This window comes from Carassius gibelio, chromosome A5 (genome assembly GCF_023724105.1).
Source record: "Carassius gibelio isolate Cgi1373 ecotype wild population from Czech Republic chromosome A5, carGib1.2-hapl.c, whole genome shotgun sequence".
Lineage (NCBI taxonomy): Eukaryota > Metazoa > Chordata > Actinopteri > Cypriniformes > Cyprinidae > Carassius > Carassius gibelio.
Window position 1 is genome coordinate 13,156,671 of NC_068375.1, and position 26,077 is coordinate 13,182,747.

The 26,077-nt window shown below is 37.1% G+C and overlaps 1 protein-coding gene across 7 annotated transcripts in view; it reads right to left on the reverse strand.

The window, feature by feature from the left end:
• LOC127995168 (rho guanine nucleotide exchange factor 12-like) overlaps positions 1 to 26,077 on the reverse strand; it is a 58,277-nt gene that overhangs the window by 1,484 nt on the left and 30,716 nt on the right. For 3 of the 7 annotated variants that reach the window (XM_052591858.1, XM_052591857.1, XM_052591855.1), the window contains 37 exons: positions 25,278 to 25,372; positions 22,222 to 22,269; positions 18,529 to 18,627; positions 18,139 to 18,188; positions 16,928 to 16,985; positions 16,650 to 16,843; positions 15,769 to 15,888; positions 14,709 to 14,837; positions 14,459 to 14,584; positions 14,292 to 14,384; positions 12,945 to 13,055; positions 12,691 to 12,783; positions 12,560 to 12,602; positions 12,169 to 12,301; positions 11,893 to 12,030; positions 11,013 to 11,045; positions 10,082 to 10,181; positions 9,897 to 9,996; positions 8,471 to 8,677; positions 7,314 to 7,458; positions 6,757 to 6,792; positions 6,286 to 6,440; positions 6,052 to 6,198; positions 5,872 to 5,957; positions 5,483 to 5,608; positions 5,237 to 5,351; positions 4,680 to 4,780; positions 4,514 to 4,591; positions 4,352 to 4,427; positions 3,880 to 4,047; positions 3,613 to 3,700; positions 3,193 to 3,270; positions 3,009 to 3,103; positions 2,551 to 2,805; positions 2,156 to 2,386; positions 776 to 1,002; positions 62 to 137 (listed from right to left, as the gene is read on the reverse strand). In XM_052591858.1, the coding sequence (XP_052447818.1) occupies positions 62 to 137; positions 776 to 1,002; positions 2,156 to 2,386; positions 2,551 to 2,805; positions 3,009 to 3,103; positions 3,193 to 3,270; positions 3,613 to 3,700; positions 3,880 to 4,047; positions 4,352 to 4,427; positions 4,514 to 4,591; positions 4,680 to 4,780; positions 5,237 to 5,351; positions 5,483 to 5,608; positions 5,872 to 5,957; positions 6,052 to 6,198; positions 6,286 to 6,440; positions 6,757 to 6,792; positions 7,314 to 7,458; positions 8,471 to 8,677; positions 9,897 to 9,996; positions 10,082 to 10,181; positions 11,013 to 11,045; positions 11,893 to 12,030; positions 12,169 to 12,301; positions 12,560 to 12,602; positions 12,691 to 12,783; positions 12,945 to 13,055; positions 14,292 to 14,384; positions 14,459 to 14,584; positions 14,709 to 14,837; positions 15,769 to 15,888; positions 16,650 to 16,843; positions 16,928 to 16,985; positions 18,139 to 18,188; positions 18,529 to 18,627; positions 22,222 to 22,269; positions 25,278 to 25,372 (4,253 nt within the window). The remainder of the gene's footprint in view (positions 1 to 61; positions 138 to 775; positions 1,003 to 2,155; positions 2,387 to 2,550; positions 2,806 to 3,008; positions 3,104 to 3,192; positions 3,271 to 3,612; positions 3,701 to 3,879; positions 4,048 to 4,351; positions 4,428 to 4,513; positions 4,592 to 4,679; positions 4,781 to 5,236; positions 5,352 to 5,482; positions 5,609 to 5,871; positions 5,958 to 6,051; positions 6,199 to 6,285; positions 6,441 to 6,756; positions 6,793 to 7,313; positions 7,459 to 8,470; positions 8,678 to 9,896; positions 9,997 to 10,081; positions 10,182 to 11,012; positions 11,046 to 11,892; positions 12,031 to 12,168; positions 12,302 to 12,559; positions 12,603 to 12,690; positions 12,784 to 12,944; positions 13,056 to 14,291; positions 14,385 to 14,458; positions 14,585 to 14,708; positions 14,838 to 15,768; positions 15,889 to 16,649; positions 16,844 to 16,927; positions 16,986 to 18,138; positions 18,189 to 18,528; positions 18,628 to 22,221; positions 22,270 to 25,277; positions 25,373 to 26,077) is intronic. The other 4 variants (XM_052591859.1, XM_052591860.1, XM_052591856.1 and 1 more) reach the window with 3 other exon arrangements.

The window sequence follows — 26,077 nt, forward strand, 5'->3', positions numbered from 1 at the left end:
ATGAAAGCTCTTAGGGCAGCACACCACCAAACCACAAAAGGTAGAATTAAAAGCACAGTACCTTTGTTTTCCTCTGTGTCAGTAGCTGTTTCCTCTGAAAGCCTTTGGCGTAGCTGATTATACTTGATTTCTGTATCCTGCAAAACAGATTCAAGTATTAGTGTTTTTGTGTGTGTTTGTGTGTGTAAACCGATAAGACGGACTTAAACGAGATAGACACTAAAGTCACTTTAAAAGGTATGAATGTTCTTGCATTAAATCAGTTAAAAAAAAAAGTATTCTTATTTAAATTTAATTTCTATTTTAGGAAAGGGGGCCCTTTCAAGGGAAATATTTATATTGGGGATATAATGATACTATGCCATGATTTTACATAAGTTAAACAATTGGCAGTCAAAAGCATTAAAATGTTTTCTGGACAATATTTACAGTAATTACAGCATATATTTCTTTCTTTTTGTTCCTATTATTGGAATATTAAAATATTTCAATAATTCTTTTTTTTTTTAGCTCTTTTCACAATAAATTCCAAATACCCGAACAGCCAGCAAGCGCAACGAGAGATTTAATATAGAAAAAACTTACTTCTGAGAAACAGTCCACAGCCCCATTTGTAAGCATATGCCATTAAGTTTTGACGTAATAAAATTATATAATATTATTCATAACTCGTATAATTCAACAAAACTAAAGCATTATATACATTCAAATAATTTTTGGTCATTGTCCCTAAAAAAACTGGTCACAGATAGACAAATATACAAAAACACGTCACCTTCAGATGCTGCAGGTCGGCCTGTAGTAGACGTATGTGTGTCATGATCCGTCTGTTGAGGTTTGGTCCTCTGCTGCTCTGAGAGGAGGAAGACAGGAGCTTCTTCAAGTCAATGCCTGAGTCTCCCCCGGCCACTGGCTCCCCGCTGCTGCCCTGCACCTCATCATCTGTGCTGCTCTCGCCTGAGCCGCCACACACCTCCAGCACCATGTAACTGCCTGCGGAGACTGACACAAACCAGAGGAAGGCTTACTAGACTGAAACTGGTGTATATGTAGTCTAAATGTAGGGTTCATCCAAATGTGATACTGCCCTACTATAAAGTAAGTTGTAATTTAAAGAATATATATTTTTTCAATGATCTGAAACATGTGACACATTTCAAAGCAACTTATATAATGCAATTAACGTCCAGCATGTAAAGCACAAATTTGTGGTACATGAACACTAGATTCCAGGATTTTTCTCCATATAATGGACTTCAAAGGAGATCACCGGGCTGAAGGTCCAAACTGAAGTTTCAGTGCAGCTTCAAAGGGCTCTTCACGATCCAAGCCGAGGAATAAAGTTCTTATCTAGTGAAACGATCGGTCATTTAAAAAAAAAGTATAATATATATATGTATATATATATATATATATATATATATATATATATATATATATATACACGTGTATATATAAACATGTAATATATATATATATATATATATATATATATATACATACATATATCTGTCATTATATGATATATATAATAGCTCGACTCACTAGCTCTTGACGCTCGTCTGCAAATTCATACATTACGTAGTCATGATGGAAAGTTCACACATAGGCGAAAAACTCTATCTCATTTTCTCCAACTTCAGAATCGTCGTACATTATCTTTTTTGCAAAGGGCATTTGACTTTCTTTGCGTGTTCACTTTGTAAACACTGGGTCGTTACTTCCGCCTGCATCTTGGTGACCATTCCAACATGACTATGTAATGCACGAAGTTGAGCTAGTGCAAGATGAGCATTTGTGGTTAAAAAGTATGTGCATTTTTATTTTTTAAGAAAATGACAGATTGTTTCACTAGATAAGACACTTATTCCTTGGCTGGGATCTAGTAAAGCCCTTTGTAGCTTCACAGAAACTGCAGTTTGGACCTTTAGCACGTTAAGTCTCATTGAGTCATTATATGGAAAGAAATCTAGGAATGTTTTCCTCAAAAACCTGAATTTTTTGCGAATTAAGAAAGAAAAGACCTGGGGGTATAGTAAATTATCAGGGAATTTTTACTTCAGAAGTGAACTAATCCTTTCATTTGTAACAGTCTAAACATAGTGTTAAGTGAGAAAATGACCATTTCCTGATGACTTGATAAAAATCAACACACCACAATCCTCAGACGTCTCAAAGAAGCCTGTGTCTCCGGAGGGCAGTTCCTGTGCGTTCTCGGCCCTGTCTGAGCCGTTCGCAACAGTGGAGCTGATCGCAGTGCTGTCCTCTGATCCCTGCTGAGAGCCAGTCCTAGCCACATCTTCCTGCTGCTCTCGTCTTTCACCATCTCTGTCTGTGTCCTCCTGACTGGACATATGGTTGATCAGGAGCTGCCTCAAAGTTGCCACTAAAAAAAAAGAATAATAAATGAGTGGACAAATGGACAGACTAGGAGGCTTACAGTGAATCCAAGACTGTTGGATTTCAGTAGATGTCCCTACCTGTACGATTTTTCAGTGTATTAGCAGAGAGACAGCTCTTAGCAGGACTACAGTCATGTCTTCTACTCACGTGTTCTGAGAGCTTCGTCAGCTCTGAGTGGCTGGAGCTCAAAGGCCTCGGCCTCGTCCTCGTCTATGGCGATGCCCAGCCTCGAGCGCTGCTTCAGGAATATCAGGCGATCGGTCACATCGGCCGCCTCGAACGCTTCATCATCCTCAGCTTGATCCTGTAGTGAATTTTCTTCTTCATCCTCCTCATCAGATTTGGTCTCAAATGGGTTGGTGCTACATGGTGGGGTCGGCATGACCTCAGTGCAATCTTTTTCTACAGAAATACACAGAAAAACTTGAGTCATGCAAATATTTTGAAAGATATTTTTGAGGATGGACACCGGACGTGTTTCCAGTCCCATGCTACATCAGTTGAATAACTACTCTATATGAATTAACCACTTTATTGCCAGACTATTATTATGGTATCAGTTTTATATTTACTCTCAAAAAAATAAAAGAAACAAACAAGTTTACCTGGAGGCTGAATGCTCACTAAAGAAATAGGCTCAGAGTCTTTGTTTAGTTTCTGAACACCAGAGTTCATCAACTCGACCGCTTCCCGTTCCCCACTGCAAAACATTTAATATGTTTAACATCACCTTACAGCTTATAAAACACTTCTCTCATATTATAAATGATATAGAAACCTTAAACTCACTCAGTCTGAGGCAGTGGAATGATGTTGAGTAGTTTGGTCTTCATGCAATCTGCTCTTTGTGTTATCAGACACTGCCACCTATTGATTGGAAATCCAAACAAACATTGCAAGTAGTAAACAGAAACCGAAATATGTTGAAATGCTAAAATTAATTAAAAAAATTAGTTTAGAAATAATAATAATAAAAGGAAAGCTATATGGGAACACATAAAAAATTAAATGCTACAATATTTTATAAACTAAAAATAACACTATAATATAAATAATTAAATAAAACTCAATTAAACAAAAAAAAAAACTATTAAATAAACATTCATCCACTATTAATTCTGTTTTAGAGGTACATTTTGTTCACTTTTAATAACCGAACACTCTAAAAGCAGATCAAATGGAACTATGGGTAAAGAATGCAGCACTCACGTCTTTTGCTCAGACACAGTCTGGGCCATTAGTTCATAGATCTGGGCTCCATTATCAGACATAGAGATCACAAAGAATGACCTGTTGTCTGCAAAGCATTCAGACAACAATATTAGTTCAAATTACTCTTGAATATACTTTGTTTCCATCAAGAAGCAAATAAACGCCTTTTATACATACATCATGAGGTTTTTGACAAATGTATGATCGGACACATTTTTCCCCCACTCTGTCTATCCTGTTTTTAAAAGCAGTGCTTCTTCTTACCGGTGGCGACGGAGCGCACCATCACAGTGCTGAGTTTGATGATGGGGCTGAAGATGTGTTTGGTCTCAGCGGTGCCCGCCAGATTCTTACTGTGGCATTTTAAGATTAGCTTCTCATCTTGTCTTTGAAGTAGCACCAATATATCCTCCAGCAGCAATGTGTACAGCTCTGGAAACACACACCACATCATATGAAAACATTTCGCAATAATATAGCATTAGATTTTATATCACACACTTTTGCAGCATTCAATTTGTGCCCCGGTGTCAACTTATAATGTCAGTCGTGGTTTCTTGCACCAAACACAGTCATAATTTAGTTTCTCATGACCATTTCCGCCTCAGAATTAAACGGTCTGTTTTGGGAATGCATCTTTAAGAGATAATTAAGCAAATAATATAATAATGATCTAAAAGTCAGTTCTCTAATATGAGTTTGGGCCACGGTGAATTCTGTGACAAGCCACACCCACCAATCGTTTTGTCTTTGTTGACCTTCCAGGACAGCGGTCCATCATGCACCATCTTCCTCTTAGTCAAGTCCAGGTTCTAGATGGAGAGTACAATCCATGTTGTTTATAATAAGCGGTCAGTTACAGGTTAATTATAAATCGATTTCAAATACGAGGTCTCACCTTAAACTCGGCGATCATGGGGTTCTCGCTCTGTTTCAGTGAGGACAGGTCCAGTCGTCTCTGGTAGTCCTCCAGCCTCTGGGGGCAGCAGAGGATCAGAGATCAGGTTAGCATGTTTTAGATTAGCACTGATCTGCGGTCAGGTCCCACTGTGGTGTTGACTCACCTGTTTGTTCTCAGCTTCCTTCACCTCCTGGTTGACGTGAGTCAGAATATTTCGGCAGCATTCGCCAGCCTGTTTCACTTTCCTTCTCTCCTCAGGATCCTCTGCGGGCAAAAACCAGCAGTCAATCATTCACAGGTTACAGACTAACCCCACTCACAAATATTACATATTTACTGTACCCGATAACAACTGTCTGATTCAATTGTGAGAATACAGAGATCTATTAAAGGTTCCTAAGATATCTCTAAGGATTGGATTAGATTACGATTCAGGGGGATGCGATGTGATGATAAAACGATTATCAATGCTTCCTGACAGATTTATTTTAACATATTAGGTGTCTTAAGACATAATTGACTGTCTACATAAATTTTGCATCATACATAAAAGCAGTTGTAAGTCATGAGTGCATTAAACAGCTAATGTATACTGCATTCCAAGCAGCATGAAGTACACGTTCATACAGCATTAGGAAGTCAAAAACTGAATATATGGGAAAAGCTAAACTCAGAATCGGTTAAAAATCGTTGATTTGAATGCTGCTGATGAGATCGTACCTGTGTATTTGGCGATGTTTTCCAGGAGCAGGGGATACTTTGTGAGTCTTTGAGTCTCCACAGGAATAATGTCCTTCAGCTGCAGCCTGCGACAATGACGGTTACTCTCCGCCTCCTGAAATACAAACACTTTCATGTTAATATTACATGTATTATCTTTGCCATCTGTGGAACAGCCAGATTGAAAACATACACGCACGTTCGAATGCAAGTAGAAAGCAACCACTGTGCTATTAAGCCACTGACCAGTATGAAGGAGTTGAAGCGCTGGTCTTTCTTCTGTTTGCTCTTGATGAGTTCCAGGGCGAAAGGCTGATTACTGCAGTACGTGCCTGCAGCTCTTTTGATCTTCTCCTCCTCTTCCCCACTGAACTGTGGGTAAAGACACAACTGAGTGTGAAATATCACTGCTGGGTAGTCTAATATTAACTCATTTTAGATGGATTCTAGCTTGTTAAAACTAGTTATTTATGATCATTAGCTGGTCCAACTTGGATTAGTTGGTAGATAAAGCCAATTTGTAAGAGAAACAAACCAGCTACCATGTTCAAGCTACTCCCTTAAGCCAATATGATCAGATTTTTTGGTTTTTATTTGCAGGAAGCTTTCTTTAATGTATATTTGCTGCTTCTTACCCAGGAGAGCAGATCATCTCCAATTGAGTCAATGAGCGCAGTCTCATTTTTCTTCCGAACTGCAGTCATTTGTTCCGTTAAAGACACTGAAGTGAAAAGAGAAGAGGAATGCATTTAGATGAACTGTTTACTTTAGAGGTGTTCAAGGATTTAGGGGGGTTGTGAAGTCTTGTGTTTTACCGTGCAGCTGAACGATCTCCTCAAGGTTGCTGAAGATGTTTTTGATGTCTGCAGGAGGCAGGATGGCCTCTCTGATCAGCGGCTGGTAAAACACATTTTCCAGAACCTTCATCATTCGAACGTGTGCTCTCTCTGTGTAGAACAACTCTGTGAAAGCAATGGCAGCAGTTGTGATTACTTTAGGGAGACACTTCCCCACCACTGCTCATACAGTCCACTACACTTGTCACTCACCGTTGATGACTTCCTGTCTCTTGATTTCGTGATTGGTAAGTGTGGACAGGACGTCTCTGCTCACCAGCGTCTGCCAGTTAGGAGTCTCTAGCTCCACCTCAACACACTGATCATCTTCGCTCTGCACCTCTCCAGAGCCCAGCGGCTCCATCCTGCTGGACAAACACAGCAAACGCTCGTCAAACCACATGTCTAATCATTTCAACTCAGAAAACGTTGAAAATGATTAGTTTAGAACATCTGAAACAATAATTTTTTACTGTTGTACGATTTACTGCTAATTAACAGTAAAAACTGTGATAATCAAATTAATTCTTACAACTAACAATGCAATCAGCGTTATATATATATTTGTGTGTGTGTGTGTGTGTGTTTTCATATTAATGCCTATACTGTCTGAAAAGGCCATGAAATGATATCAGCCTTGACCACTGAAAAACCTGCACTGGTGGAGCACAGAAGAAGCCTCACCTCTTGTCAGACCTGGGGGTGCCGGTCTCCTGCGTCCTGTAAGGGAAATCACATTCCAGTTACCCTACAGAAGTAAGAATCCCAACATCCCAAAAGCTGCATGTTCTCAACGTTCCCTTTCTCTTCTCAAGAGCACCAAGTCATGAGGCACAAGCTTCATTCTCTGTGTCTGTCCCAGTAAGATCATTTACAGAGCAGAGCACCACAGAGCAAAGCTTTGTTTCAAACGCTGCGTGTGCATCGTCACTATAGAGACTTAAGGAACAAAAATAGCTGTGAGGCCTGTATGGTGGCCACTGAGACAGATGAGACCGCTCTTACTCTTAACAGTCTGATTAGGAGACAGCGACTGCTTGTCTTAAAATGAAAATACAAAGTCAGTGTAGAAGCATTTTGTCCAGTCAGTATTAAATGTCAGATTATAGTCTCATTCAGAATGCAGTAGAAAGAGACTGAGCAAACAGAAAACAGATGTGATTTGATAAATCTGGATTGTGCGCAGTGAGAAAAAGTGATTTTATTCATATAGGATCACTGGATGTGATCACATGACTCACTTTTCTGTCTCAGCTTCCTCCTCCTGTAGATGCTCCAGTGTACAGGGGCTGAAGTCAAAGTGAGTGTTTGAAGAGGACGAGTCCTGCGATTCTCCCGGGATGACACTGTCTCCCAGTCTGGGAAGTGCAGAAAAGGGAGGTCCACCTAATCAACAGCCAGAGAGAGAGAGAGATAGAGAGAGAGAGTGTGTCAGAAAATGAAAAGCTCTTGAAATCAGACAACTTAAAAACTGGTCTTTGCTGGGTGGGCTTTTCCTATTGAAAGTTGAAACAAAAACAAAAAACTATACATTTATGCACACAATGAATGAAGTCTCCAACTGAGTCACGTAAGAAAAAAATCCCTCTCTCTAAATGTGGGCACATCCGATTTGACCATCTCCAATTAAAATGTAAAGTAAAAATAAATAAATAATTTAAACTGCAAATTATTCTCTGACAAAGGTTAGTCAGCAGATCTGAGCCATGACCCTGATAACCAGGAGAGCACTGGCATAGCTCAGACAAAGCAAACCAATAAAAACATCTCAAATCAAACCTGGGGCAGTATTACTGTAACATCCTAAATTACAATCCATGGTTATATGCCTTAGAAACTAGACTTTATTCAAATCTTGAGTCAAGAAATAAGATTTGTTTTTGTAAAACAGCTGCAGAAAATTAGTGGAAATATATTGCAAGGAAAGGAGAGAAAGAGGAATCATTAAAGGGCAGATAACAACAAGAAGGGACAATGACAGTGGAGAAAAAGAGGAGAGAAAGAACAATAAGGTCCCATGAGTTAATATTAGTTAATGCAGTATTTATTTTTATTTAGACATAGTATGTATTAATCCTAGGCAACGTTAATAAATGTACAACTCACTGTTAGTTCATGTTTACTCGGGTCTATTAATATTAACAGATGCAACTTTAGATTTTAATACTGTTGTAGCAAATGTTCTTGGTTCAAATTGTTGGTTCATGTTCACTGTTAGCTAATTTTAACAAATGAAACCTTATTGTAAAGTGTTACCAAGAAAATAAGTATGGCTGATCTTCACTGGCAGGATTTTCATTTGATTTCAATCTTTAAATGACTGACCATCCCAATAATAACCAAAAAGATTTGAAAGAGGAAAGCAGACCACAGACACTTGACAGGAATGATGTCTCACCAGTCTCCGACTCTCGGCTGAAGCTGTCTGTGCCCTGTGCTGCCGGAGCGCTGTTAGGGGGTAACGTGACCAGGGTAGCGGTGCCATCTGGGCCCTCACTGGACTGACTGCCCCGTACGGGAGGAGACGACCCGTCTGCCTGCTCTCCAGCGCCCAATGGCAGCTGAGGCTTCGTCGGACGCTGCCTCGGCTCCAGAGCCTTGCTGACTGCAGGGAGAGAGAGAGAGAGAGAGAGAGAGAGAGGGTGAGAGCGAAAGAGAGAGAGACAGGGAGAGAGGGTGAGAAAAGACAGAGAGAGAGAGAGGGAGAGAGAGAGAGAAATCAGTGTTGGGGCCGGGTCAGTTTGAAAGACTCTTGGGACAGCTGACAGAATTGTTCGTTATGTTTATGTGATGTAAAGAGCTTTACTGACAGGTATATTTACACATACAAGGAATTAGTTTTGGTTCCACAGCACAAACAGATTAGAGTGACAAAACACAGAATAAGTAAAAAGGAAATAATAATATACCTCAAATATATAGATAAAAATACACAATATACAAATATATATATCCATTTTGGAAGGACTACCTTACGTGATTTCTTCCTCTGTTGCTTGTAATTTGTTCTTCTCATTTTATTACTAACCGTTTACTCGTCTTTACTAATGCTTAAACTTGTAATAGTTAGTAGTTGTTCCTGTGATATCGAAACTGGAATCGAGAATTGACAACATTTTGATATTTTGACAACATTATTAAAAATCAAAACCAGCTATTTATTTATTTGTTTGTTTGTGCGTGTGTTGCAGACCCAGTAGGAAAAAAGACTTCACTTTGAGTTCTGCATGGTATGTGTCCCTTCAAAATATAAAGAAGATTACAAATAGGTTGTTGTCTGTATAAAATGGTCACAAATACGGAAGTAAAACAAACCAACAAGGAGCTTCACAAGGAACTACATAATACATAAACTGAAACTAAATCTTTTCACTGAGAAATTAACCCGTTTTTTTTCCCCTTTAGTTGTAAGACTAATAAGTAAACTCAAGTTTTCCTGAGAAATATTATTTAAATAAGTTACTTTTTTAAATACTATTTCACCATCTGTAAAGCTTAGAATTAAACAGATCTCTTTTTTTGCTACTGTACCCTGAAGACTCATAAAGCTACATGTAAACGAGCTCTGTTATGATTAGCTGACATTTCCCCTACTGACTGCATAACTACAAAAATCATTTTGTGTTGTAACCCAGTGGTTTCTCAAGGCCAGATTACTTTAAAATGTAAAAAATCATATTAAACACACACACACACACACACATCAAGATTTATTTTGCCCCCTCAATAACAATAGTACAATATGGGGACCTTTTTCGATGGACGATGGGGGCCTTTGAGGGGGCCACTGGTTTAACTGTTAGTGAAATGAACCATAAACTTACGTGATGAAGGGTCAATCCTGCTCGGCCTTCTCTGAGGAAAAACATTTGGAAATCTTGTTTTCTTCGATTTCTCCTCATTTCCATCTTTCTCAGGCTTCTTCTGTTTAGGAAGCACAGAGACATTGGTTTGGTTTCATGGAGTCATTTGGAGACAAAAACTAAGGATGTTCGCTGAGAGTTTGTACCGTTTTTTTCTTAGGGAAAAGATTCATTAGCTTGGGCTTGTGCTTCACTTTTACACCGAGCTGCTTCATATACGACAGTATCACAAACTGCATGGTGCTACTGTGAAAGAAAATGACAATATGAGAAAAAAATAACACTTGGAATTTGTTCAAATCCCTTACTTTAAGTATGAACAACAGTAATGCATTCACATTGCTTTATTATATATGTATATATACCCAGGTGTTGAGGATTCAGTCAAAACTGAATACTAGCAGATATATAGTTTTCTAATTCAACCTTTGCCTTCAACTAAGTTTCACTGCTGTAGTTCTGCTGAATCATTATCTGTAACTTCCAGCAGGGGAAGCAAGAGCTCCGTTCAGTCCATGCCGAAATACTTTATAGTGTGCAGAAAATTATTCTGACAGCTAGGACCCCAGCTGAAGAACTTCCAAAGCTGTTCTCACAAACACTTACAAGCCAAACAGATGACTTGTACAATGCGTAACCGCAGTCAGTGCCAGAGCAGAAATAGCCCTCACAAGCTCCTGTCAGAGGCTTCATGAGGCTCCACTCGCTTGCATGCCATCTGGGTGGACACACAACGCCTCAATCCCTGCTGCTGCTGCCCATATGGGCTCCTGATTGATCATATGCTGCAACTACACACCACTCACAAGACTGCAGCTAAAACTGGGAGGGAAACTATAGGGCTAGTATGATTTGTAGCCCGTATTTGCCTTTAAAAAATGTACCTTTTCAGACTTAAATGTTTGGTTTTACTACATTATAAAGTACCGTAAAATTGTGCCATTTTATTATATATACAATTTCTATGTGACCTTGAATTTATTCCTCAAGCTATGAGGCTGGACAGTGTTTCGGGGTTAATCTAGGGTGATATAATTTGTCATTTATGGAAGGAGAGGACATGAGAATTCCCCTTACCACTTGTCTTCCTCTGTGGCCTGTGACGTCAATCTGAAACCAAAAAAAAAGTTGCACATTTAATGAAGTGTGAGAGACACACACAACTTCCAATGTTTTACTTCTCATTTGAAAGGTGTAAGGTTTAAATATTATTTACCCATTTTGGTTGGTATATGTTAAATATGTTAACATAATCAGTTTAAACTCAATGCTATCATATTAGTCTAGGTTTAATCTTAGTTCATCTAACTATTCAATACAATTCAATTCAAGTTTATTTTTGTATAGCACTCTTTACGATACAAATCATTGCAAAGCAACTTTACAGAAAGCTGTAAATGACTCTATAAAATAATAGAGAGACTAACTCTATAAAATAATGTAACATTCTGTAAATCAAGTAATTTTGTCAAAATGACATCATTATCCTCTGAGGAAGTGAACACAGCTAAGAAAAGAAAATGCTTCCTCTTTGTTCCAACTTTATTTTCATTTTGTTATATTCATCAGTTGGGAATTTTTTTTTTTTTATTTAAAAGTCTATAAAGTATTTAAATCAGCATTACATTAGCATGAATTTCTCTTTTTAAAAAGCCCCTTACAAACTGTTACGAGTAACCTATTACCTTTCTCAAGAAATACACAATTCTGATCAGTTTACATACTGGACTCTTGCAAAATTTACATACTCCTTAAAAATGTACATTTATATAAAAGAAGAGGACCAAGAACAGAGCCCTGTGGGATACCCTGTGTTAGACGAGTATTGCAAAATTTGAAGTCATGGACAGCAATTAAGTGTTCTCTATTAGTGAGAAGCTGTATCTTTTATAAATATATTTTAGGTGGCTTATATAGCAAGTATATTCACATACATTTATGTCAGAATTGCACTTACAGTACATCTTCTATCTTAGAGATGATGTGCTCTGCACAGGATCGCTCTTTTTCCAGAGCCACACGGTCTCTTATTCTCTCTGTATCCAGACGGGTTAGCTCCGCTTCAGCTAGGGTCAAACCCATACTGCGCTTGTGCCTGAGACATACAAATAATACATGGGTGAACATACTGGAAAAGGTGGATTTGTCTGACACTTGTGCTGAAACAGAGTTGTAGAGTGTGTTTGGAGGGTTTTATCTGATTTTGTGTGTGTATTAGGTAAGTGCATTTCACCTGAAGTCTTCTAGGTTCTTCTGGATGTCAGGCAGAAGTGTGTCCTGCAGTTGCTGCACATACTGTCGGTGGACATCCTCTGAGTTTGGTTCCGGCCTCTTCCGTTCCACATTTACTGAGTGTGCAGTACGTTCTACATTCACACAAACATTTATAAAAGTCATGCAAAGTTCCACTGTAGTGTCACTAAAATGAGATGGGTGGCTTTTAAAAGAAAATAGATGAACAACATATATTGTTAATCAGACGTTTTTCCTCATTTACCAATAAATCAGTCAATACAGATTAATTTAAAAGTAAAAAACTAAATACAAAAGATCATATAGTTAAAATGTTTTAAACAAGTGATATTTTGCTGTTTTCCTTTTTAATAACAAAAGTTTCCACTTACCCAGGTCAGAGATGATGGATTCAGGCACTGTTACTTTCAAGCTCTGTTTAAGAACAAAATGCAACTCTTAATCAGAGACCACATCATCTGTGACAAGCTAAACAAGCCGAGACTGTTTTAAAGTTCCTCACAGCTGTTTTGTCTATGAAGAAGGTATCCATGAGGATTCGTCGTGTCTCTTTGGAGCTGGTCTGTTTGTAAAGTTCAGCATAGAGGTAGCACAGCTGCAGAGCGAGAAGGGAAATGAGTGATGAGACTCATCTTGTCTGAGACCAAACCATAAGCATGCAAGAGAGATTCATGGAACATGGAAAGTAATATATATATATCTTTTTAGATGCCTGGAAATTACAGGTTCGTGGGTAAGAGGGGTGATCGATCTCACCAGAGGCGCAGGGTCAAACTGAGAGACCACGTGATGGATGAAAGCTGCCAGGTGAGCAGGCCGAGACTTCAGAAAGTCTATGCTCTGAAAACAGCTACACTGGCCATTCATCTAGAGACAGAGGGAGTACAAATTAATATATAATATTCAACTTTATGATTTAATGCTAAACTTAAAGGCATTGCTTGGGTTGGGCCCAGACTGGATTGAGGTCCCGGCAGAGGGATTGCCATTTCAAATGCAATGTGGGCATGTAAAGCAACACAACACCATTGAGAAAAGATACTCAGTGATTTTAAACAAATGAGAAATTATTTACTGCATAAAATTCTAACAGGAGTGAAATTTTAATTGTGTGAATGTTTGTGTGAGATCAAACCCTTACAGATAGAAACAAAGATGTCTCACCCATATTACTATGACTGGGAGAAATGGAGGGATATGGTGGAAAAGGTTCTGCCTTCTAAATACAAAAGCCGATCAACCTTTCCCATAGAAACTTAGTGTTCTGAGTTTTGCTCTTAGGACTACACATGCATTCGCTTGAGCAAACTGAAATACCTGGATGCTTTTTAAAACTATTTGAGCGTAATGTTTGTTTTCACATTTATTGTTTCAAATTTAATGTCCAGTCATTACAATACAAAATATACACAATTAGGAATTTCGTGTGAGGGCAAATGATTTCCATACAAAGTAATAGTAACGTGTTAAAGTTGGTGACAACGATTCACTGTGCTGCTCGGTTTTAAAGTGATTTCTGTGAGAAGTCCACTGAGGTCAGACACAAGTAAAAATACAAACACACTGGAGAGTGCTTTATGCTGCTTTATGGTAAAAATTGAAGTTATAAATGGCACAACACTCTTTTTTCATGTTTCATTCTAGGGCTGGACCAGAATATTCGATTATTTGATAATCGTTCGGTGGGTTGGCATTCCATGTTCAATTTTGAGATTTGAGTATTCTTTTCATTTCTTTTTTCATACACCTGGCATCCCCCACAAAACGGTTCTCATTCTCAACTGCTGTTTTCTCACCACCATCATTTCTGTTGTTTTTTTTGTATTTTTTTGCTATTGAGAGGAAAGCCTGCAGCACTTATTACAAATTATTCTAAACTCTCAGCAGCATAGCCAGCGCTGGGAGGTTTGCTTGCAGTATACCACTGTTCAGATATTTCAAACTTCTTTTTACCCCTAAGCAAAGAACAAAAAATAACTTTGTTGTGAATACATTAGGGCCTTAGTTAGGCAGCTCACTAGTGTTTGGAGTAGAGCCTGTGAGTCCAAAAATGAAAAGGAAAAAATAAACATACAGACAACAACTGAGCCACGTCACACCTACCTGTTCCTGCTCTGTGTCAAAGTCTTCATCTTCAGCACCAATGATGTGTGCTACCGGACGAGAGGTGGGGGTCCCCACACTCGACTGAGAATCCTAAATGAGAAACATTCAGATCATGCACAGCACGGAAACTAAAAATGAAGGCATGCTGTCAAGAGGTCACTCACAAGGTCAGGTGTGTCTTCAGCGTCCGGTGAAGGACAGGAGTTGAGGCTGTCTCGGGGGGTGGTCTTTGGGCTGTGGCAGGGGGTCTCTCTTTGGCATGGGCTCTCTGGGACAGGACTGGGAGTGACCTGCATGGATCAGTTGAGAGTAAATGTCAATCACACAGAGGAATCACAAATCAGCATCTAAGCAAATGTGTGAAATGTGGAAGGTGAAGTTGATGGGGAGCAGCAGTTCAGGAGGTGTACTGACAGGGGTTGTGGTATTGTTGGTCCATGGTGGCTCCAATCCAGCATCACCCTGCCAGGAAGGGGGCCGATCCGAATCTCGCCCTCCATCCTCCTGCTCTCCTTCTCGTGGCCTTGGAGATAAGGAGCCATCCTACAACAAACACAAACAGACATTTAACTAACTGAGAAACATAGAAACTACTGTATGTTTATGAACCCTGGTATTTGGTGTCACCAATTTCTAAAAAGGTGTCTTTTTTAATGTTAACCATGATTTTTTTTTTTACTTAAGTTAAGTTATTATAGTACTACAACTTCAACTAAACAAAACTGAGAAATGCTGCCAAATAAAATGTTTTTTTTTCTTTTCTTCAGGTAATGAAAATGTTTTTAGCTTTAGTTAACCCTAGACTACACGATCTAAACGTCCGATGGAAGCTGAACCAGGGGTTTCCATTTGAAATATGTTACTTGATGTCACGTTCCACATGTTTTTCTGACAAATAAAATTTATAGACATTACTAATTCCAGCCATTAAAGAGCCAAATTACGATGTAAAGTGATGGTTAATTTTCTCAGTTGCCTTCACACCTGCTGTTAAATACAGTGTCACTTGCAAAAATGTATGATTTAACATGAACAAACTCAATAAGTTTTCCTTTAGTTTCAATTTTGATGAACTTGATATTATAGCTGAGAGTGTATTTATACCAAAGAATACCAAATAAATATTATTTGTGATTGGGTGAATTTCATGAATATTTCACCTCACAATATTAATAAAGAAAATACAAAACTATGTTTTGCATAAAAGAAACGAGGCCCTTAAGTGCAAATATGGTAATTTCAATTAAGCACATCTAATAAATGTAAAAAATAAAAATAACCCAATGTATTACTGTAATGCAAAGATCTCACACATTTTTTAACATTACATTAGCATGTGTATATATAGAATGTATTACAGTATTTCTCTTTTATTTCACATTTCAGAAGTGAGAATTCCTCTGAACCACAGCCTGTTTGTTGGTTCGTGTGCGTGTGTGTGTGTGTGTGTGTGTGTGTGTGTACGAGTATGTACCTGTCCAATCCCAGTGGGCTTGCTGAGCTGCTCCTGGTGCTGTGGAATGTGCTTCTTGGCGTCCTGGATTTCCTTCAGTAGTTTAGTTGTAGGGTTCCTGCTCTGCTCCTCCGTCATGGCCTGTAATTTATCAAACATCGCAGCAGATCTGATTATTCCCACGTCTCTTGTCATAGAGGATGTGAGATTGAACACTCAGAGAGTGCTGTCACGACATCACGTGGTTGATACAAGTGCACTTAACTGTATGAGCGCAGTGACGGCCTTAATCACACATCAGTCAGTCTATAATAATAGCTTCAGTTCTGCAAATTAAGTCAGCAAGCATGCACAATACAGAGGAAAGAAACTCAAAGGTTTGGAACAAGAGAAGGTTTTTTTTTCTATTATTTTACAAAGTAAATATAATATAAAAAAAGAAGTCCCAAAAACAGCGATATATGGACGATGATCAGATATTTCTGTTTATATTACACTTGCATTACCAAGGCAACAACTGACACATTTGTATTTTATTCCACAGAGCTCCATTTTGAGCACCACAGTGGAAAATGAAACCATTTTCTGTCACTTTTGATCAATTTGAAGCATCTGTGCTGAAAAAATAAAAAATAAAGTCAACCTAGTACAGCAGTGTATAATTGAATCCATTATGAAAGGAAATAGTCCATTTAATAACCCAGGAATAACTTTTGTTTGCTGTCTGTATGAAAGCATGTGACTGCTGTTGCTGTTTTGCTGCTTTGATGCTTTAAACTCAACCAGAAAAACACATGATGAGTTACTGTAGTTAAAAGGCATACAGTGCTATGAAAGAAAGAAGGCAGATGATATGAGGCTGAGGGAGATCAAGGCTGTTTCTCAATGATCTGAGCTCTTACCCATACAGGAAGAGGGTTGAGTTTGCGCTCCGAGGGGCTGGGGGAGGAAGACGAGCGGTCTGGACCGATGGGCCCCGGGGAGTGAGGGATGGTGAGCGAGAAGAGAGGCCCCTCCTCCCCCTCGCCGTCTGAGAGGGGGATCTGAGGCAAACCCGGCGGTCTCCCCAGCACAGTTAGGGCCACGTAGGAGCCCGCTGTACACAAACACACCAGCAACTGTACAGTACTGTTCATTTTAAACCTGAATAACTTTAGTAAGTGTATGACACGTTACTTACATTTTATTAGCTTTACAACTTCTACATGATTTGAATGTGTAACTAATGTCCCATTGACCTGCATAAAAAACACACATTAAACACGCTGATTAATGGAAATTCATAGATGATTCTTAAGAAGGCACAGTGTTACATTAGTATTTTTTTTTTTTTTAACAATTTTATTAACATTTTTGGTAGAGTGTTTTTTTAATGATTTCTATTATTGATTTTTTAAATACGCCTATATTGTTTTTATTTATTTGTATTTTCGGTTACTCTAGTGAAAGTTAAACAATGAAAATGAGACGTTGCTCTGGTACCTAGCAGAAATAAGTTTTGTTTTAAATATTTTATTTCAGTTAATGTTTATTTTATTTAGTAGCAAACTTTTTTTTTATGGTTTGAGTTTTAGTTATATAATATGATATGAGCATACACTACCATTCAAAACTTTGGGTTTAGTAAAAAAAAATTTAGTACTTATTATTATTACTTTTATTCAGCAAGGACAAATTAAACTGGTCAAGTGTAACAATAATAACATGTATAATGTTTATATTTTAAATAAATGCTTTTCTTTTGAGTCATCAGTGAATCTTGACAAATGCTCTGTGATATTTTTTCATAAAACAAATAACGGTAAGAAATGTTTCTGGAGCACTAAATTAGTATTTTAGAACGATTTCTAAAGGATTGTCTGACACTGAAGACTGGAGTAAAGATGCTGAAAATTCAGCTTTGCCATCATAAGCACAAATTACGTTTAAAAATATATTCGAACAGAAAATAGTTATTTTAATTGGAAAAATTAAGAATTTCAGTTTATTTTTAAGCAAATAAATGCAGCTTGGTGAGCATAAGAGACTTCATTCAAAAACATAAGCGTACAGTCCCCAAACTTTTGAATGACAGTCTACACATCACACCATAATTATGATTTCTGAACTCATAATTAAGACCAGAGAAATATGTAGGGCTATAATTCTCCATTCAGTCAGCAGGTGGCAGAGCACAGCAGCGGAGACATCCTGGACATCAGGTGAGTCTGTCTGGAGAGTCTGTGTGTTGTAGCTTCAGGGCTTCAAGACACAAGCCTCAGTAACAGTCTCTGGGGTTGGTCAGACAGATTGTGCTCATTTTGAACCGAATCGTGCCATTTTCTATTCAAATCGACTTCTCTTACTAATAAATCTGAACTTCATCACGGTGGAGCCCCTGATGATCCTCACCTTTATGATCCGGTCGCCTGTCTGAACACCAGCTCGCATGGCAGCTCCATCTACATGCAAAAGAGGAGAAAGAGAGAAGAGAGTCATGCATATCCCACGGTGCCATCTGATACCGTCGTTGTGCCATGCTACTGCCACAGTACAGTGTATGTAGCTTGAATACACATTCTTACTGCCTCACTGTAGTAACAGGAAACGCAACTATGTATTTAGCACTGTTAGTGTCGTAATTATACTGTACTGTGGTGTTACACAAACAGATAATTATCCATGCCTTGGTGGTTGAAGGAGACAAGTGTGTATTTAAGTCACTCGTGAAACTGTTCTGCATGTGCATGTTATGAAGGGCAAAACAAGAACGATGAACAACAGGGATTTTGTCTTTCTTACCCTCTTTTACAAGCTGTACAAACACAGGGTTATCGCCGCTCACTGTCAGCCCAAAGCCATTCTCATCTCTCTGGATGATAACACAACGCTGCACAAGCCCTGAGAGACAGACAGAGAGGGAGAGAGGGGGATAAAGCAATGGAAAGATATGGGGGGTGCAAAAAAGAGGACGAGGACTTGGTAAGTAGCAGTCAAGGAGCTGGATAGAGTGTGTTCACGTACAGTACAGTGGTTGTGTGTGTGTAGTACCAGATCAAACGGCTGAGAGACAGTAGATAACGCACCCAAAAAAGATTTCTTAAAAGGCTTGGAACATTCCAGATGCACTCAGTCAGCACAGTGCTTTAGAAACTACATCAACAACAAATACCTGTTTCTTTTCTGGCATGCTTGTGACTTCACAGGAAGTCTATGTGAGAAAATGTGAGAAAGCTACTCAACCATACACAGCTTATCAAAAGTGCTCAATAAGATAAAAATAAATAAATAAATAATCTAATAAATTCATGATTGATAATATAAGATGTCTACTGAGCACCCAATCATAATTAAAATGATTTGTGAAGGATCATTTGACACCAAAGACTTGATTCTATGGAAGCCTGTTTCCGCCACTGGATTGAAAAAAAAACACAAAAAAAATCTGAATATATATATATATATATATATATATATATATATATATATATATATATATATATATATATATAAAAACGTACAATTCTGACTTTTTTGCAAAAATAGTACAAACTCACAGATGCGAGTTATAATGTCAGAATTGTGAGATATAATGTCACAATTGCGAAATAAATACTTTTTTCTGCGAGTTTATATCACGCAATTATGAGAATTTTTATTTTTGTATTTTTTATTCAGTGGTGGAAACAGGCTTCCATATGATTTAGCTCTGGCATGACAGGAATAAATCATATTTTAAAAGATAATAAAATATAAAACATTCATTTTAAATGGTAAAAGCCACAATATTACTGTTTTGCTGTATTTTTGATTTTAAAAAAGTAGCATTGGAGAGCACAAGAAAGACTCTTAAAAATATTTTATTTTTAATAATGGTAGCATGTGTGTAAAACGAAACCTCATTTGACGATATAAATGTGCTCAAGGAGAAATTCAAGAGATTGTAGTATATAGCAAAGTCTACAAGAAATGGTGTTCTCAAACTATTTTACTTTTGTAATCAGACATATTCCTAAATTGTACAGATTTTCAGCAAAAAAAATGATTAATAAAACATTCATAATAAGTATTAGTAGTAGTAGTACTAGAATAAGCAACAGAACTTAACACAAATTTAGAAAATTATGGGTCGTGATGATACCAAAACGATGGATTGCAAAATCTTTTGCGAAATATTGCAAAAATACTTTAACATGTTAACAAAAATAATGTTAACATGTTAAATCACAATTTACATATATATCTTGAAAGTGTATAAATAAAAAATGAGGTAAATTTTGATTTCAAGATGACTGTAAAGTGGGATATCCTTACACTACTATGAAGAGTATATACTTGTAATAGACCTTTTGTACAGATCATAAATTAAGCCGTACCCTGCAATCAATCAGGCACATTTGTGTCAGCATCATCACATAACAATAAATCTCTCAACTTAACTAAAATCATAGTCCTCGCAAACAGATAAACATCGAGATACAAAACACTTGTATGCCAACTAAACAGATTAAGATTCAAGCATACTGTCATTCAGGATCTGACAATGCAAATGTGTAGCACAAAAAAACGTTTGACGCCTCTGCAGACTGGTGTCTTTTAATGTTTTTACATGGACACTGCTTGTGTGAAGTGTGGATGTGTGAAAGAAAAACAAGAACATGTCAGACAAGTATCTCACCAGACTGGATCTGTCTGCAAAGTGTTTTCACGAAACACTGTGGTGTAAGTTATAAACTATTCATGTGTGATGGCTACAAAAGTGCATCTTCTTCCATTTGTGCTACTAACACAAAAACAGGCACCCGCACACATTCACACACACTCTGGCTGAGTGTAGCCAATATATTGAAATTGATTGACTGGTGTTTTCCAAATTCGTGACAACTACACTAAATAAAACACAACCAGACGACCTGCCTTTGGTATTGTATTGCTTTATGGACGTGACATCTGGCCTGGATGAATTGAATGTATGCATCTTTCAAACCTCCTGGAAACTGTTGGAATGATTATATCTCGTTCTCATGCATTATTAGAAAGGCTGATTCAAGAGAATCACTCATTTGAAAGATCGTTTCAAACTAGTTGTTTTACCGGTTGTATTCAGTGTAAATGTATGAGGCTGTCAACCTGAAAGTAATAAGAATCGTCTCCAAAAGTAACTCAAGTAAATGTAGACAACATTGTTTGTAAAATGTAGCGTAGAAATGGGGATTTACATTTTATTTAAGACAAAAACACCCAGATATGTTGATTCCCCTGTGAAGAACCTGACCAAATTAAAGAAGCTAAATATTTTATACTGTGTGATGAAAAATAGCAGTATTTAAAATTAAAAATTTATATTTATTGTGCTGAAGCCAAAAGCAATGATTAAAACATTATCTGGAAAATATTATCATCAATAATAAAAAGAAAACAGTATTTGAAATTGAAATTTTAGATTATCATGTATGTAGCTTGCATAAATTACCATAGTTATCTTTTTTTCTTTTTTACATGTGAAATATACACTACAGTTCAGTATATATATTTTTTTAATTAATATTTTTTTCAACATGGATGAATTAAAAACTTTTTAACTTTGATGCATTTGCTTTTAAACTTTCTGTTCAAAGTTTCCAGAAAAAAGTCACAATTGTTTCAACATTGTTAATAATAAAAGTTGTTTTGTGTGTGTGTATTTTTGTTTTTATGGTAGTGTACACATTTTATAAATTGAAACATCCTGCATCAATAATATTATATAAATCTTAAATATAGACTATCATCAATATTAACATAAATTTATATGAAAAAAAATTAATCTGCATGTAATCTGAGTTGGTTATAAATTTTAACCCAAATGTACAAAAAAATTTAATAAATGACAACTTAAGCTTAAATCAATAAATCCAGATTTTTGCATGCACAAAAAAAACGTGTCTATGCCGGTTCATGGATGAGAACCCATGTTACAAAACTAGTACGTTGTGTTGGTTGTCAAACTACTTTATAAAAAATAAAAAAATTTATTTAAAATAAATTCTTAGTTAACAACTTGGGCTGAGTGCACTTGGTCAAGTCACCACAAAGAATTGGCTAAATGTTTCAAGCATCTGTTCATACATTCTGTTCACTTACATCAAACAGATGTCTGTAAAGTAAGTTTAAAAGAAAACTGAAGGCATGATAGAATAGATTAAAAGAGCCAAACAAAGTGAGCTAGAAAGAGACTGCAGAAAGGTTAAGGTGTGTGAGGACAAGGCACAGCACGCCACCAACATAATGCAAACGGTTCAAGATTGCTGACAATTAAACACCTTTGAGCAAGTGCAGTTCCATCAAGGTTCAGCCCGACACCAAGACATGCTAAGAAATAGATGCAGGTCAAGTCTGATGAGCGGCTGTCATGAAAGAAAAACAATGAGGCTCACACACACACACACACACACACACACACACACAAACCACAGCAAATCCCCAAAGCAGCGGCAGTGACCCAGTGACTCTTACCGCAGGACTCTGGCCTTCTGTCGGATACTACACTTTGAACAGGCAGTTCTGACAGCAGAAAACATGCGGCACACACACACACACACACACACACAAACAGCAGGAGAAAGAATATGATTATGAAAAATCACAAAAAAAGAAAAGAAAAAGTAACTAATATTAAGGTTTTATATGGAAGCATTATGCAAGATTCAAAATGCAAAAATGTTTCAAATAAAAACTTATAATGAATAATAATAAAAAACTAAAACACAATAAAACATTAGTTCTTAATCTCACTATCTCTTGGGCTCACGAAATCAGCCACACTTTTACCAAATTTGAGACGCTTTATCCATGACCAACAGACACCGCTTCCTTTTCCTCCCGACTCAATTTATAAAACGATGACTCAGACCCATCTGAGACACACCCTGTATATCCTCCTTGATGACTCAGCTAGATCCCTAACTCTAATAAACCTCCATCCTCTCTGATGGGCGCACAGTTGTGTGTCCTCGCAGCAGGATGAGAGAGAGAGAGGGATTACAGCCCTTTGACAACATCTGGAGCTTGTGATGAGATGGGCCTCCCACATAATGGTATAACCAAGCCGCTAAAACGACATCAAGCCCAAAGCGCTGGGAATTAAAGAGTTAAACTTCCATACTGCATGGCAACATGGGCTCTGGTGTGCTTGATTTGATCACTTCAGTCATGTCTGGTTAATCCCAAGTAAGATTATAAAAGAGTCATGATTTCAAGCCCAGGTTTGAAACACAGATGTGAGATAAGTTCCCTTCAGTATACAAGGAGCAAATTTTCACAGCTAAATGATGATAAAACGAAATAATACATTCTCATGGAGCTTTTTCCACTGAGTGTGAACACTCAAACTGTGACAGTGCGCCATTTTGTTTTTGTTATCTGTTTTTGTCATTTGTTCATGTGTCTGGAATCAGCATTTGATATTGCTGTTCGCCGAGTAAAACAGCAAAAAGCATAAAATATATAATGCAAAAAAATAATAATGCACCAAGTAAACAAAATAGAAAAAAATATAGAAATATAAAAAATTTATAATTAAAGATCCTCTTCTTTTTCTTCTCTGTATTTCTCCTCTGCTCTAGTTTGTCTCCTAATCCAGTTTTATCTCATTAGACTGAATGTAAGGGCCTGCAATAATGCGGTTTGACCAGTGTGGCGCTCTAGAGCAAGACCGTGTATTTTCAAGACGGTGTAAACGCAGCCCAACCAAACCAGACGCTGCTGACAGCGCCATATGAATACGTAAATATGTGCTGCACGCTTTCCTCTCAATAATGAAATAAACGCAACAAATATAACAGTGGTGAGAAAACAGCAGTTAAGAAAGTATCTGATCATAGCGATGTGGATAAGTTTGCACCAGCTCGGCAATCAGCACTCCAGTCACATCATGTTTATTTATATAGCACTAAGATTGATGGTAAAATGATCATGATAAAATAATGCTAAAATCTTTTTATTAGTAAATGCAAAAATAAATAACTGAAATAAATAAATACAAAATCATATTATTACATTAAAGTGATAGTTTGGTTTGAATATGTTAAAGCCTAATCTAGCTATACACTATAAGGTGTTTCAAGTTTTGAGTTTTAAGCTAATGTTTTGAATAAAATAATTTCGAGTCTAAAAATAAAATGTCTTATCACTAGGGTTGTAACAGTATTTGTTACAAGTTGGTTAGAACAAGCAAGAGTATCATACCGTGAACATTTGCATTTACTACAGTTGTATAATAATTATAATTTTACAGTGGCATATCAACGATTGTATAATTATCGTAATTTTACAGTGGAAATATAATTGTTTGACATTTTCAAAAGCTGAAGTAATTACCTTGTTTTATTTATTAGTTAGAATGTGTGTAACCAACTGTAAAAGCTAGATAATAGAACAAAGCCTACTGATTAATATGTGATATGTCAATTAATCATTATAATGACTGTTAGAGTAATCGATTATCCAAATAATCATTTGTTGCAGCCCTAGTTTTAAGTGGTATTTTGGTTCTCTTTTTAGGCTTGGCAACCTAAGGTCTCATTCATTTTCATTTTATGGAAAAGGTATTTGTTATAAATATTTTTGGATATTTTCTCTGCTGCACAGATTTAGAATATTTCTGTAAGGCTGTATTGAAACAATATGTATTGTCAAGGGCGAACTGAATTTAATGGGTTATGTTAAGCCAAATACTTTTTAAAGCTTCATATGTTTTATGTTTTTCATTGTCTTATTCTCATTTTCATATGCCTCGATTGAAAAGTTTGTGGTCAGTAAGATTTTTGTAATATTTCTGATTAGGTCTCTGCATTGAAGGCTGCATTTATTAGATAAAAAAATAAAAAAATAGTAATTTTCAGTATCACATAATACTTCGGATATCACTGTCATTTGCTAATTCGGGGCTCAAAAACATTTCTTATTATTTTGAAGAATGTAAAAGTAAGAATGTAAAAGTCTTTCTCACTTATTTAATACATCCTTTCTGAATAAAATATTTATTTCTTCAATAAAAATAAATAAACAAATAAAAATCGTACTGACCCCAATTTTTTAAATATTAGTTGCCGATATGTTTAATGCCAGGTTCTATTGTTTATGGGTAAACAATCCCTTTAAGAGTTGCACATCAGCAGTGACCAACAGTCAGTGTTAAGCTTTTAAACAAGGTGCTGCTCCAGCATTTAAATGATGATTGAGGCTCATGTGGTCCCTCTGAAGTCTGGTCCTGCTGTAATTAACTTCATACAAACTGAAACAGTCCAGGAGCATACACCGGGTCTGCATTCAATCTCACCGCCACAATAAATCTACAGGCATACAGTTCACTGGTCTTTAGAGCAATGTGCACTGTATCTGCACACTAACCAAGCTGTCACAACCCAGATATATGCATTTGACTATAAATAACCTGATTAAATTGGTCAGTTACTTACAGTTTCTTCTTGTTTTGCACTACAAAATATTCTTGGAGTGTGGAAAGAGACAGTTGTGCATAACTGAGATGCCTTTCAAAGAGAGGTTCTTACCTGTGGGGTCAAACTCATGCGAGGAGGGGACTGACGCCTTGTCGCTTTTGGGTTTTTTGTCTGGGGGATGGTCCTTGCTGAGAATACTTCCTGTCCTGTGCACAAATACACACAAACGGGAAAAGGGTCACCGTCTCTGCCACATCATGCTATTCTTATCCAGCAGCACAAAAAACCAGACAGGATGTGTGGATCCACTTACAAAAGGTCACACTTGTGCACCCCGTCCAAAAACAGGCACAGATAGAGCAGACAAAACATTTCTGACCAACACAATGCAAACTACTGTTGACTGTGAATTTGATGGTTACAAAGAACTATCATGACTAGGGATGGGTCAGGATGATCAACTAGTCATCCTCTGATCATATTTTGAGTTAAGCTATAATATGGTACTTTAAAGAGGATGAATTTAATAATGACACTTTCAAGACCAGACTTCAGCATGCTGACACATCTGATCAACTTACTTAACCACAATCTTTTGAACGTTAGTGTAAATTCAGAAAAAATAAAAAATAAATCAATATTTTCCACCAAGTAATTTGTTTAAATTCATCAGATTAAGATTTTTACAACTTCATTTTAAATATTTTAAATATTTAATTCCTAAAAAGCTAGTGAGCTTTGGAAACAATTTTTTTTTTTTTCACATTTGGCAAGTGTACGTTTTGGACCCTGCACACACGCAAATAAACAAGCTGAAACAGCAAGAAAAGATAACTGTCTACAAGCATGTAGAACTTGAGTTAATGCTGTGGATCTGAGCGTTTTACTATCACATGTTCATATCAGCGGCA